Raw genomic sequence first — 12,288 nt, 5'->3', positions numbered from 1 at the left:
GTTCGTTATGTTCTACTCTATATGATATCGCATCCGTCTATTAACAAGCCAACCTCATACTATCAGGTGACATGCTCCTTCTCCTCCTCTTTTGGAATTCTAACCCAAATAATCGTGACAAGAGCTGCAGTCAACTGCGCAGCCAAAGCGAACCACCAGATGGCGCGTAGTCCCTCAAGGCCTATCTGTCCATCTGGCCCTCTATCGACCCTCGTGCCAATGGCATCGGCAATACTGGTCATGATTGCCGAAGAAAGGTTCTGATTCGTAACTAGCAGACTTCCAGCACTGCCTTGATATGAACGAGCGACGTTACTGGTGATGAATATGGAAGCTGCTGCAAAGGCCAGATCGGGACCGAAAGTGACGAGAGCAACTCCAGGAAAGGAAAGCTTCCAATATATCGTGTTGGCTGTCTGAGGGATAAAGAAGGCGGGGCCGAGGGTGAACGCCAGCATAGAAACGGCGTAGATATAATGGCCGGGGACGATATGAATGGTGCGACTCACAACCCATGTCGCGAGGACTCCCACAATGGCATTCGGAATGTGATAGAGTGCAACGTCGAGTGGTGTGGCACCTTGGATACGAAGCCAAAACTGAATGGCATAGAATTGCCAGGCGCCGAAGAACGACCCGAAGCCCAGGAAGTACGCGACCATCAGAGGGGTGAACCCAGGCGTTCGCCACAGTCGATTAGGGATCAATGGGCGGATAGCTGCTCGCTCGGCGAAGAAGAGCCCAACCAAGAGAAGCAACCCCACGATGATGAGGGCGTAAGTGTATGGAGACCAAGCTGTAACGGGTCCCTGGGTTAAGCCGAACAGCAAGCAAACGCAGCCGCCGGCTGCGCAGCCTCCGCCGATGTAGTCAAACTGCCGCATAGTTGGAGCTTCAGTCCCCGCAACATCAGCCTCGAGTCGCAGCTTCGGGATACTGAAATAAGCAGCCATACAGCACAAGGCACAGATGACCGCATTGGTTCCAAAGATCCATTCAAGATGACCATTCAATGCACCGCCCTGAAGCGCACCAAGCGAAAAGCCAAACGGCGCAGTCGCAGCCATAGCGGAAAACACCCGATTCTTGCGAATGCCTGGCTTATATACCCGTCCAAGGATACTCATGCTGCCGGAGACCAGGACGCCAATGGCCAGTCCTTGCATTGCTCGCATGACAAAGAACAGAACATAGCGAGATGGCTGCAGAGAGAAAACTCCGACAATGTTCCACACTGACAGCCAGGCAAACGCACCAACCATCAGACTCTTTGGAGGAGCGAGATCAGATAGTGACCCGGAAATTACCACAGACAAGCCGTTCGCGGTGTTGAAGGCACCCACAACCCATGGAAGCTGGGTGTTGTTGATGCCAAGAGCACGCTTCAATTGCTCTTGTGGTGCTAGCATATCTCCCAGAAGGAAGGAGAATAACATCAGTCCCGCAGAACACACCATAATTAGCACAATTTCGGCAGTGAAGCTCGAAATCTCAGGCGGAATACCTTGCTTCCTTCGGGTCGGCGAGGCCGATTCATCGGTTTCATTTCGACATCGGGATACCGAGGGTTTTCGGTTAGTCAAGCGATGGCCAAGAGAGTCGAGTTCATGACCGTCGTCAGCAGCCTGACTAAGACTAGTGATGGTCTCCGATACTTTTAGTGCTTGCTTATCGAAAACATTCTTGTTCCCCAGCAGAGGATCTGGGGTTTGAGCGCCGGTCGCTGGAGTCGAATAGGATCTGGTGTAGTCAAAGGATGACCGGTTTGACGTAGGAGCTGAATCGCCCAAGACTTGAGAAGATTCTCCCAGGCCTGTCGGGCCCGTCAAAATTGGATTTGTTAGAATTTGTGGAGGGGCTTTTGGAAGACCCTCCGGGACGGATTGCGGCTGCCCAATTGGCATCCTGAATCTTTCGTTAACAGCACGTCCAAGATGGCAAAAGTAACAATAAAATCCCGAAATTTTCAAGGGAAGGGAGACAATATATAGCAGATGACTCGAACGATAGAAAACCCAATCGTGGGGGCGCGCACACCATCGTGGCAAATCGGGCGAAATATTTTGTCTGACGATTGAAGCCGAGTGGAGTTGAGTGGAGCTGCTCCGGTTAAATGGCGGACAAAAATAAGGTCGCTGCCCTGCGAGATAAGAAACAACAGGCTGGTCCTCGGGAGAACTCCGGAATGCTCTGATCGACTCAATTCGAGGATTGTAGATTTCAGAGCCCTTCCTGCCGATTGCGTGCATTCTCAGATGGTGGGATCTGTTGACCGGGGCGTGTCTGGCGAGATTCTTGGCAACGATGATGATTCCTGCTTGACGGAGTAAACAGAGCTATGGGTGCATGCTTATCAGTCCCTATTCTAGGCCTCGTACCGGTTATGCTAGCGCTGCTGATGACGATGCATGCAGGGAGTCAAATGACTGTCAATCTGATAGACAATCATTGCACTGAAACTCCCAAAATAGTTGGGCCTAGGGCTTCTAGGGGAAAGTATCGCGACAAAGCTTGGTTGTATGAGGAATGCAGGTTCACTTGGAGGTAGGATCATCATCTCCGATCAGCTTAACTCGATTGAATAATCTCCCATGAATGAATATTGAGGAACTGAAATACCATTTTTATCCTGCACGCATGCGCATCGAAATGCGGCTCGAGAAGCATAAGCTCAACCAACTTATGCAAGCAAGTACCAGCTCCATTATGCATCCATCACTCTAGGTTTTATTTCACGTCATGATAGTTTGAAGTTTATGCACCTTATATTATTTTTCTATGACTTGACAAAGCCGTTGAGCTTTACAACAAACTGCTTCTTCAGTCTAGATTTTGACTTGACCACATAGAACAACGTCTTCTCCAAATGGGTACCACTGAACATTCTTCAACCTCGCGGCAGACATCGAATTCCCTTCGCCATCAAATCTTCTCGCTGGAGAGACAACCACGCCCCCTTGACCAAGCCACGTTGGTGCAATTGTCACAATCACTCGATCAATAAGACCCATATAAGTCGGTTCCAACAATGAGTTGATGACATGGCCTCCACCTTCGATCATAACACTTCGAAGGCCATTCGAGCGTAAAGTGGCCAGCAATTGAGTCCAATCAATCCGGTGAGTACCAGACTCTGAAGTTGGAATATTGAGCGAAATGAATTGACCTCCGTATTTCTTGAGCAGAGAAACTTTCTCGGCTGGTGGCTCGTGCACAGTAGTCACAATCCATGGACCACGGCCACGGCCTTCCCTGCAAAGTTGAAACAACTTGCTATCGTCAGAAAAATCCCATCTTAATGTTGGATCAATGACAATGGGTCGTGGTTGACAATCCAAGCCTTCACCGCCGTACCCTCCAACCCCATCAAGACGACAATTTAGGCCTGGATCATCAGCCAGAGCCGTGCCGACACCGATGAGAATGCCATCATGGCGAGACCGCAAATAATGAGTCATTGCCTTGGACTGGGGCCCTGATAGTGCGGTGCGTGTTCCAGGGGACAGCGCAAGCGAAGAATCGAGAGACGTTGCGAACGTCAGAGTCGTGAAGGGCATATCAGGACGTGAGGTCGAGCCATCTCGCGGTGGTAGTTGAGGCTCCAGGAAAGCCCTGTCTGATTCTGGAAATTCTAAGGCGTCTCTAGGGGCTGCAGACATGATGAAATGACTGTCAGATTTTGGTGTGTCGTGCAAGTCTGTTTTTGAATAGAGAGGATGGAAAAGTGAGATGGCGGGGCCTCCTGTGTGTGCCTGAGGCATTAATCGCTAGGATGAAGCACATCTATGGTTAGTTACTGATCGTCATCCTTGTGCTCTTACTCGTTCTAGATTTCTTCTAAACTTACTATTGTCTGCATACCTTAGCTTGTATTCTGGTCAGTAGATCACAGACCCTAACATCACAGGACACTCAAGATATTGTTACCCGCGCCAATATCAGCAACATACATCGCCCGTCCATTCCAAATATCCTTGCCATTCTCAAAAGCATGGAAAACAATGTTTGAACCATCGCCGTTAAAATCCGCCCCACCAGGGCCACTCAATTCACCCACGTTGCTCGAAGCTCCGGTCACCAGCAGAGGGGCATCTGGGGCATGAGCCTTTGTGTAGGATCCAGCGATAGCACTGGCAGTCGCGTAGCTCACATCATACTTGGTGGTGTCATACATATTGGAGGGGAAGGAAAGGTAGTAAGTTCCTCCAACTTTGGTAATACTCGATGCCTCGATGAGTGGACCATCGTTGTCATCACGGTCAAGGAGTTACGTCGCGCCACCATTAGGGGAGATAGCATCTGAGTTTAGGCCATGCAGCATGATGGGAGTTGAGTGGGTCGTACCGTCACCATCAAGGCTGTTGCCATCCACCTTGTACACAACATAGTAGGTATCTCCATCCTTGTAGCCATTGGCGTCGATCGCACCGTCCTGGTCAAGAGGGCAAGCATGTGGGTTTCGCTCGAGAGTGTACGGTCCAGTAATGCTGGACGAGGTAGCAGCCCCGATACAGTGCTTGCTTGCATCCTGACTAGAAGAGGCGGAGAAGTACATCACAAACGTACCGTTATCCTAATAGAGATAAGCGTCCTAGTTTCAGTGTCAGGGAAGTTCGGAGTGGAACTTACACCTTGAATGACACCGGGGGCCCAGATAGCTGGCGCCCCAGCAACCCATGCCGGGAAGGGCCTAGGCATCGCGTCGGTGCCAGACATAAGCTCCTAAGTTGCGAAGTCAGAAGAAGAAGCGACCTGAACATTTACACCATTGCCACCCGTAGCAAACGCGTAGCAAACGCGTAGTAGCCATCGCCGACTTGGATAACGCAGGGGTCGGCAAAATCCGCATCGATCTCGCGAATTGCTTGTACAATGACAAGTTTACTTATGAAAAGTGCCGAGGCAAAAGCATATAATAACTTGGAAGTCATCTTCGTCAAGTATAGCTAGCGAGGAAGTTTGCATGGAGACGTTGTTATCTTGTCAGGGTCTTGAATAGGTCCGATCAAGGGGGCCTCTTAGCCTTTATATGGCATTCTTTCTCAGAGCGCAGATCATCACTTGCTCCAAAGAAACATTTATTCTCACTTATAGTATAATTCAATTCTCGTCCAAGCAAGGATGAAACGCTTTCACCGGAGTGTTTATGACCCCCAGATTCTCCGCATCTACGGACGATCGTCGACGGGACTTAACCAAGGATATAAAATGGCCCTTGTTATTTTCAAAACGCGACCACAAGCAGCAAATCATTGAAAGAATCTTCAAGTTTAGTCGCAGCCGCATACCCGATGTAGAAAATCCCATGGTTAGTCGACTTGAGGGTTCTACTAGTTCCCCCTAGGCCCTACGGGTATATATATTCACCTCTTTCCTAGATCGGGGCGGGTCTACCTGTGACCGAACTCTAACAGCTTCCAACTGAGACAGCGCCACTTCGAAATGGAGGAATTCCGACCTCACCTGTCAAGAGCGGCCAGTTGAGAGAATGTTTCGCTAGCCAGCGGAGTAGTCATCTTGCAATTAATAGAACCAACCAATCCATTGAACTGGCCTTTCTCCAGGAACGCATCATGATCTATCTAGTCTTCATTCTATATCAACTCAAATGATATTTCGTAATCAATTAGACTTGGTTGTATCCCAGCTCGTTCCTTCGGAAGCCAAATACGCCTGTCCCTTTTCAAGTATCTTGCTATTCTCAGTTCCCAGCCAAAGTGGTTCCAGGTTTTTCATCTCATCCTCAATCTCATAGCTCTGCCCACCGGCCACATGCAGCATCTTTCCTGCAAATGGCAGACGAGCACCTGTATGAGTTTTTCCATCACTGCCTCTGTTTGCGGTGGCACAAATCAAGATAGACCGACCGACATCTTCGGGTTCATTGACAGGCAAGTTCTGCTCGTACCAGCCCTTCTCGATTCCGTGAACCATACGCGTTCCTGCTTATAATCAACATCCGTGAACCAGCGTGGTCATACAACAATCACAGACTTACTGGTCATCCATGGACATATAACATTAACCCTAATATTCTCCGGGGTCGCTGTTAGATGGAGGCCCCGCATAATCCCCACGACACCATGCTTGCTCGCTGTATAAGTGACCAAGCCCCCACATTCCTTCCACCCGGCAATGCTGCTGACGAGAACGAGGTCTCCACCCCCACTCCGACGGAGGTAATGCATGCCGATACGCGCGGTAAAGATGTCTCCCACGAGATTGATGTCGATTTCTTTCATCGAGGGTTCTTGGGTAACATCGCTATTCGCGTCAAAGGGGTCTTGAGGGATTGAAATGCCAGCGTTTGCGACGACGATGTCTACTCGACCGTATTTATCAAATGCGGTTTTGAATAGATTCAATTGGTCGGAATAGTTTGATGAATCGCATTTCACGAATTGGGCATTGGGGTTAAGTTCGGCTTCAAGTTCTCGAGACGCTTTTTCGACAATGTCCCCAAAGACTACATGGGCACCGTTCTCTGATTCCGTGTGAGCAGAGAGACAGAAAAGCTCAATTACAGGCACTCACTGCAAAGTTGTTGAATAGTTGCTCGCCCGATTCCAGTCGCGCCTCCGGTGAGTACCACGACCTTATCGGACAAAGTCCCAAGCAGTGAAGGGTCAAGTTGAATATGTGCCATTTTCTGAAGGGTTCAAATTAAGAAAAGAAGCTGTTAGATCTGGCTAGATTTGATTTGTTAGGAAAGTCCATTGCCTTTAAACAAAAGCTCCTCCCCGGGCTTGAAGTTTGACCCCACATATGCCGCCGAGATTCCATATGGCGAAGAACGGAGTTAATTCCGAAAAATCCATGCTGGCCTTCAAATCGCAATCGAGTTTGATATCAATTGTTTGGATTTTCGATAGATGATGTTTTATTTTTGCCTCTCAAGGCTTACCGAGGAAAGATATCTTACGCAATTGCCAGTGTGCATATGGCTGACCAGCTCATGGGGCAGCGTGTCTCCATGAAACCAGCGGAATCGGTAAAGTTTATCAATTCCCTTGAAGTTTAAGTTACAATTCCTGCAGGAAACTCTTTCAATTTTCAGTCATTCTAATAGGTTGTTGCTTATTACATGACGATCGACTCTGATTGGCGTGTTTCTGAGTTTTTTCCTTCGATCGTCCTATCGCCTCGAAATTGACTACATATGTAAATACCTGTTTTACAAAAGCACGCGGAGAATTGGGTTCTGTAGGGCTTCAGTAGTCATTTCTTATAGCTGACTTCAAACCTGAAAACTGACATAGACACGTCTATGTCCATGTTAGGGTTAGAGACCAGTGCGCTGAAAGATGAAGATGGAAATCGAGCAAAACGAAGTAAACACAAGAAAAATACATACATGGTGGATGGACACGACGTTTAGCAACGGAAACCCAGTTTTAGTAGGCTGCCTTTGAAGTGTGCTCGCTGAGGTACTCTCAGATTTGATCCGACTCAAATCGGAGTACTGGGTGAGTTGCGCTTGAATGCGTAATGCTGTCTGTAAATAGAAGCTCAATGAAAGTGGTGAAAAGAGTTCCTAAACTCGACGGTGGTCTCAGACAGACGCAGATCCTGGGTACCTGCATGCCACTGGCTTCCCGTTTGTATGTTCCTAAACATCATCTGAAACTGTCATGGACTGTCGAAGAGGAGATGGTGGAAGCCGACCCCAGGTGTTTTTCTTGGGCAATGATGAGCGTTTCCGAGATTTTGCGATTTCATGATAAGCCGATTGCCAGTTCAATATATTGGGGATCAAACTGGGGCTCACAAAATCGTTTCCAATTGCGAAGTGAGGACTGAGGTATACACCCACGACACCTGTATCCACGCATAACCTCTCAGAGCCGGAGGAGTGTGAATCTACAATCCACCGCCCATGAGGTGTGTAGAACTTGAAGACGTGACCCGTTGCTGCGTTTTGTAAGCTAGAGCCTCGATACTGGAACAGACCTTTACTAGTTCTCTCCAAACTTACCATGACAGGGTCAATGTATCGGTAGGCCCGACGGAGAATGCTAGTAATTCGCAGATTGTCGTTCTCTTTTGGAACTTTGGGACCACTGAAAATGATAGCAAGCGATTCGGCGGCGGTTGTTGAGCTTGATTTGTACACAGGATATCCAGACCAGTTATAGTGATGAATATTTTCGTCACGAGCCACGGCGGACTCACGTCCACGAAATTCCTCGGTGACTCCTTGACGAAGCTGTTCCACCGGACTAACTTCCCCGGTTGGTGGAATGCTTACAACAGTTACATCAGTCTCGACAGAATCGTCCTCGGTGACGGACTCGGCATCCTCCGTAGATTCGTCTTCACTTGAACTATCAATTGAATCATCCAAGAGCTCACTGCTAGGGAGTTCCTCGGAGTCGTGGCACAGGTCCCAGTCATCGGATACTTGGTTTTGAAGCTCATTCTCGACGTCCTCGGCCCAGTCAAAGTCGAAGAGGAATTCCTCCGGTGGGGACACAGCAGTTTTCGTTGCAGGCATTGTGGAGTGTGGTCCGTCAAAGGTATCACATTCAGCAAGGGGCTTAAGCAAGGTGCGAGTGACAGGAATCGGTGATGACTGGCAGAGAGAAGTCATCGGATGTCTTCAAGGTGAGGTAAGGCTTAATAGTCTGGGAAGGATGAGAATGTCCTCGACAGGGCCTAAGGCATGTGATGTGATTTATAGACGTCAACGTTGCGATATCTTGTTTGTCCTTGTTGGCTTCCAGGAATAACGCCACAATATAATTATAAAGGTCTTTGTCTGCCAAAGAGACAAAGAAACACGTTGAATGATAATATAGTTACTTCAATGGCGTTTCAATTTTGATAGGAACAATGCTCTTCATGTTCCTTTGTACAAGTCACTCTGGATCCGGTTAGGGGCGAGTCCAAACTTTGACGCAATGAATTGTCCTCTTTCAGCTTATTTTAGAGCGTGTTTCAAGATGCTGCAAAAATTCAATAGAATAATCGCTTTATTGTTTCCCTCAGGGTTGATTTTGGTCCTACAAGGCATGTTTGGGAAAGAAACACGCAATGGTATGGCGCAAAACTGCATATCAAATCACCAACAGTATCTAGAGGAGTGAGGAAGAAGGAGAAAGGGCAAGAGGAGGCCCTCTTATACGCCAAAAATAGGCAAACAACACAGGACGTGGACAAACAAGGAATTTTCCGAAGGGAAATCTCTAGGGAAATCTCCATATCTCCATCACAATGTAGTCCAGCCAAACGGCGTGATGCCGAGTGGTTCGAAGTTCGGCGTGAAGGCCGAAGAACCGCCGCAACGTTTAGCCGCTTACATAACCGGATATTGCGCGAGCGCTCCAATCCCCGCACGTCGCGGGGGTTTCTTTCTTTTGATTTCTTCCCAATTCGCCCTGACTTGATTATTCACATCCATGAGCATATTCCGAACCTGTGGTAGATCAATCCAATTCCTCCAACAGCTATCCCACCACCTCCCCGCACCGTCGACCTCAGCAAGGACCAAGACTCCCTTCAATCTAGCCGTTCAACCCGCGATTATCCGACGAACCATGGCGTCCGCAATGGCCAAGCGCCTCGAAGGCAAGACTATCCTCGTCACTGGTGCTTCTTCCGGTATTGGCAAGAGCACTGCCAAGGAGTTTGCGCGCTCCTCGCCCAACAACCTCAAGATCATCGTGACTGCGCGCCGTCTTGAAGCGCTGAATGAGCTCGCGGCGGAAATTAAGGCGGAGGTCGGCGAGGGCGTCAAGGTTCTCCCCGTGAAGCTGGATGTCAGCAACCCGGAGGAAATCAAGAACTTTGTTCCATCTCTGCCCGCCGAGTTCAAGGAGATTGATGTGCTTGTCAACAATGCGTGAGTCCCCAACAACTAAGAGTGGGGCTATAAGTCGTAGCATGGAGACGAGATACTGACGATCGCTATTTATGCAGTGGCCTCGTCAAGGGTGTTGCGCAGGCTCCCGATATCGCGACCGAAGATATGAGCATCATGTTCAACACCAACGTCACCGGTCTGATCAACATGACTCAGGCCATCCTGCCTATCTTCAAGAAGCGCGACGAGGGCGGCCGCGGTGATATCATCAACATTGGAAGTATCGCTGGTCGTGAGCCCTACGCCGGTGGCGCCATTTACTGCGCCACCAAGGCTGCCGTTCGCTCTTTCACCGACTCGCTGCGCAAGGAGCTCATCGCGACGAGAATCCGTGTCATTGAGATCGACCCCGGTCAAGTTGAGACTGTACGCATGCTGTCCATCTCGATTTTCTCATGCTTGCAATGGCTAATATAAAATTAGGAATTCTCCGTCGTGCGATTCTATGGTGATAAGTCCAAGGCCGACGCTGTCTACAAGTAAGTCTTCACTGGGTGGACCGATTAGATTTCTCCCAAGCAGAGCTGATATATAACTCGTAGGGGTGTTGAGCCTCTTACCGGCGACGACATTGCCGAAGTTGTCGTCTTCGCTGCCAGCCGTCGTGAGAACGTCGTCATTGCCGATACCCTAGTCTTCCCTAGCCACCAGGTATGTACTTGGTCCTCCTACATCGCTGCCGACCAAAGGTTTACTTTAACTAACAACTTCAAGGCCGCCGCTGGTGTTATGCACCGCAAGTCCTGATAAATTCCCTGTGCTGCGAAATGGAACATATAATATAGATAGACATCCATTTATTGTACATGGTTACAGAATGTATGAATTCATACAGAGCCCGTGTCACCCTATGCAGGCCATTGCCATCATGGGAAATGATGTAGATTTCACCGAGAGGGCTATGAGTATGACAAAACAACCTTATTTAGTAGCCTACTTGACTTGCCGTGCCAATCGTACCAACTACTAAGTAAAGCTTTCCAGGAACATCTTCGGGAAAAATCAGAAAAAATTCCACAGGCAGATCTCCTGGGGGCTAATATTTTGCTCGTCCTTTGGTATCGAAGTGGTGATTACACCTGGTTCAAGTAGATTTTCATGTCCAAAGTTGCAGCATCAGGACGGATCAACTGGAGGTTGAGTAGTATGCGCTTAAGCTATCACGATACTGCCGTTGCGTCTAGAAGATGAAGCAAAAGCGTGCGTAGTCAGCCGGCAAGTTCACGAAACGGGCAGGGGCTAGGTCTGCATAATGGTCTATGGAAAGTCCTTAGTTCCAACTAACCACGTTGTCGATGCTGCGCTGTACCTGCATGCGCCGTCGGACGTGCAGAATATGCAGGTTTGTAGTGATGTGTCGGGCATTTTGTGGATAATTGAGTTGACAAGGCTATATATAGAGATTCCTTTCAGGCTTTTTCTTTCACTTTTATAGATTTGAAATTGAATTAGCAAACTCCTGAATTGTGTAGATTCTGAAGCAATGATTTCTCGGTGATTTGCCCTGTGTTGTTGAAGATCTACGGGGTAAACATTCTACTGTAATGTACTGTAGTCAGGCCTCGATAGTTCAAGCCTGTGGAGATTGTCAACAAGAGAGTTAATTACCTACTCAAAGCGTCCATTATAGCCAGGAGTTTACCATTAGATAATACCCCTAAGGAAAATTACCCGTACAAAAGGAACCACAAGTAACTAGAAGTGCAGACGTGATTACAACGTTCAGGCCGTGAATTGAGGTACAGCCTAGCCTAACGGTTTTGACGTGGTGCTTTGTATTTCCACATTTGATATCAGTAGAGATTGAGAATGTAGTAGAATTCTTGTGGCTAAGTTGGCTGCTTCTCCATAGCAAGGCGATGTTCAAATTTGGAATTGGATGGATGACCTCTTGGGCGAGCATAGATACCCGAAGGATAGCATGTTTGCTTATAGCGGAGCTAGAAGGATTAGACCACTAGTCAGCCACATTTGGGTGTCAATGGATCAATCGCATGGACTTGTCGAGGAAAGTGTGAGTTTCTTATATTCCCGTTATTGAAGAGGATCTCTTCCACAAACACGGGATGGCTTGTTTACTATGTTGACAGGCGAAGACCAAAATTAAGCCTAAGATTGCAGGTTCTCCAATGAGCATATTTCTCCTCTCCAGAACCATGATAATGCCAGGACTGGGCATGAACAGCTCAATTCCTGATCCTATCTCATAGTCCATTCTAAAACCAAACGCATCCATGCCCGTTGAGCTATGTTCTGGATGAACCGGGCTTCCTACCGTATTCCGACACTGCAGGAGCGTGAGGTGTCACCGACCGTGCGTGTAATGTGGCGTGTCGGGAGTTTTGATCGATCATATCAAGGACACCGATCTGCTGTACATACATGAATGAGTCCACTCTGCAAGGCTGAGCATCTCCGCTGCAGCC

At 48.4% G+C, this 12,288-nt stretch overlaps 7 protein-coding genes across 7 annotated transcripts; 1 reads left to right on the top strand and 6 right to left on the bottom strand.

Moving 5' to 3' along the window:
• Positions 1-62: 62 nt before the first annotated feature.
• On the bottom strand, positions 63-1,904 carry N7458_012369 (uncharacterized protein; the record flags this gene model as incomplete). The annotated part of the gene is made up of 1 exon (XM_056915751.1): positions 63-1,904. The coding sequence occupies one exon, from the start codon at positions 1,902-1,904 to the stop codon at positions 63-65; it is 1,842 nt and encodes a 613-aa protein (XP_056760505.1).
• A 921-nt stretch (positions 1,905-2,825) lies between these two features.
• On the bottom strand, positions 2,826-3,659 carry N7458_012368 (RibD family protein; the record flags this gene model as incomplete). Its single annotated transcript, XM_056915750.1, has 1 exon — positions 2,826-3,659. The coding sequence occupies one exon, from the start codon at positions 3,657-3,659 to the stop codon at positions 2,826-2,828; it is 834 nt and encodes a 277-aa protein (XP_056760504.1).
• Positions 3,660-3,901: 242 nt separating this feature from the next.
• Positions 3,902-4,174, bottom strand: N7458_012367 (2-5-diamino-6-ribosylamino-4(3H)-pyrimidinone 5'-phosphate reductase; the record flags this gene model as incomplete). The annotated part of the gene is made up of 1 exon (XM_056915749.1): positions 3,902-4,174. One exon carries the CDS (start codon positions 4,172-4,174, stop codon positions 3,902-3,904), a length of 273 nt encoding a protein of 90 aa, XP_056760503.1.
• Positions 4,175-4,267: 93 nt separating this feature from the next.
• Positions 4,268-4,931, bottom strand: N7458_012366 (Endo xylanase; the record flags this gene model as incomplete). The annotated part of the gene is made up of 3 exons (XM_056915748.1): positions 4,268-4,573; positions 4,630-4,722; positions 4,776-4,931. 3 exons carry the CDS (start codon positions 4,929-4,931, stop codon positions 4,268-4,270), a joined length of 555 nt encoding a protein of 184 aa, XP_056760502.1.
• Positions 4,932-5,622: 691 nt separating this feature from the next.
• On the bottom strand, positions 5,623-6,646 carry N7458_012365 (15-hydroxyprostaglandin dehydrogenase; the record flags this gene model as incomplete). The annotated part of the gene is made up of 3 exons (XM_056915747.1): positions 5,623-5,942; positions 5,999-6,484; positions 6,535-6,646. 3 exons carry the CDS (start codon positions 6,644-6,646, stop codon positions 5,623-5,625), a joined length of 918 nt encoding a protein of 305 aa, XP_056760501.1.
• A 963-nt stretch (positions 6,647-7,609) lies between these two features.
• N7458_012364 (uncharacterized protein) lies at positions 7,610-8,494 on the bottom strand (the record flags this gene model as incomplete). Its single annotated transcript, XM_056915746.1, has 1 exon — positions 7,610-8,494. The coding sequence occupies one exon, from the start codon at positions 8,492-8,494 to the stop codon at positions 7,610-7,612; it is 885 nt and encodes a 294-aa protein (XP_056760500.1).
• Positions 8,495-9,398: 904 nt separating this feature from the next.
• Positions 9,399-10,609, top strand: N7458_012363 (SDR family oxidoreductase; the record flags this gene model as incomplete). Its single annotated transcript, XM_056915745.1, has 5 exons — positions 9,399-9,841; positions 9,919-10,228; positions 10,286-10,341; positions 10,405-10,513; positions 10,577-10,609. The coding sequence occupies 5 exons, from the start codon at positions 9,399-9,401 to the stop codon at positions 10,607-10,609; spliced, it is 951 nt and encodes a 316-aa protein (XP_056760499.1).
• Positions 10,610-12,288: the final 1,679 nt, after the last annotated feature.

Source organism: Penicillium daleae (genome assembly GCF_028827525.1).
Source record: "Penicillium daleae strain IBT 16125 chromosome Unknown utg000009l_segment0_segment0, whole genome shotgun sequence".
NCBI classification, from domain to species: domain Eukaryota; kingdom Fungi; phylum Ascomycota; class Eurotiomycetes; order Eurotiales; family Aspergillaceae; genus Penicillium; species Penicillium daleae.
The sequence above is the reverse complement of the archived record's forward strand: the minus strand, read 5'-3'. Positions and strand labels throughout refer to the sequence as shown.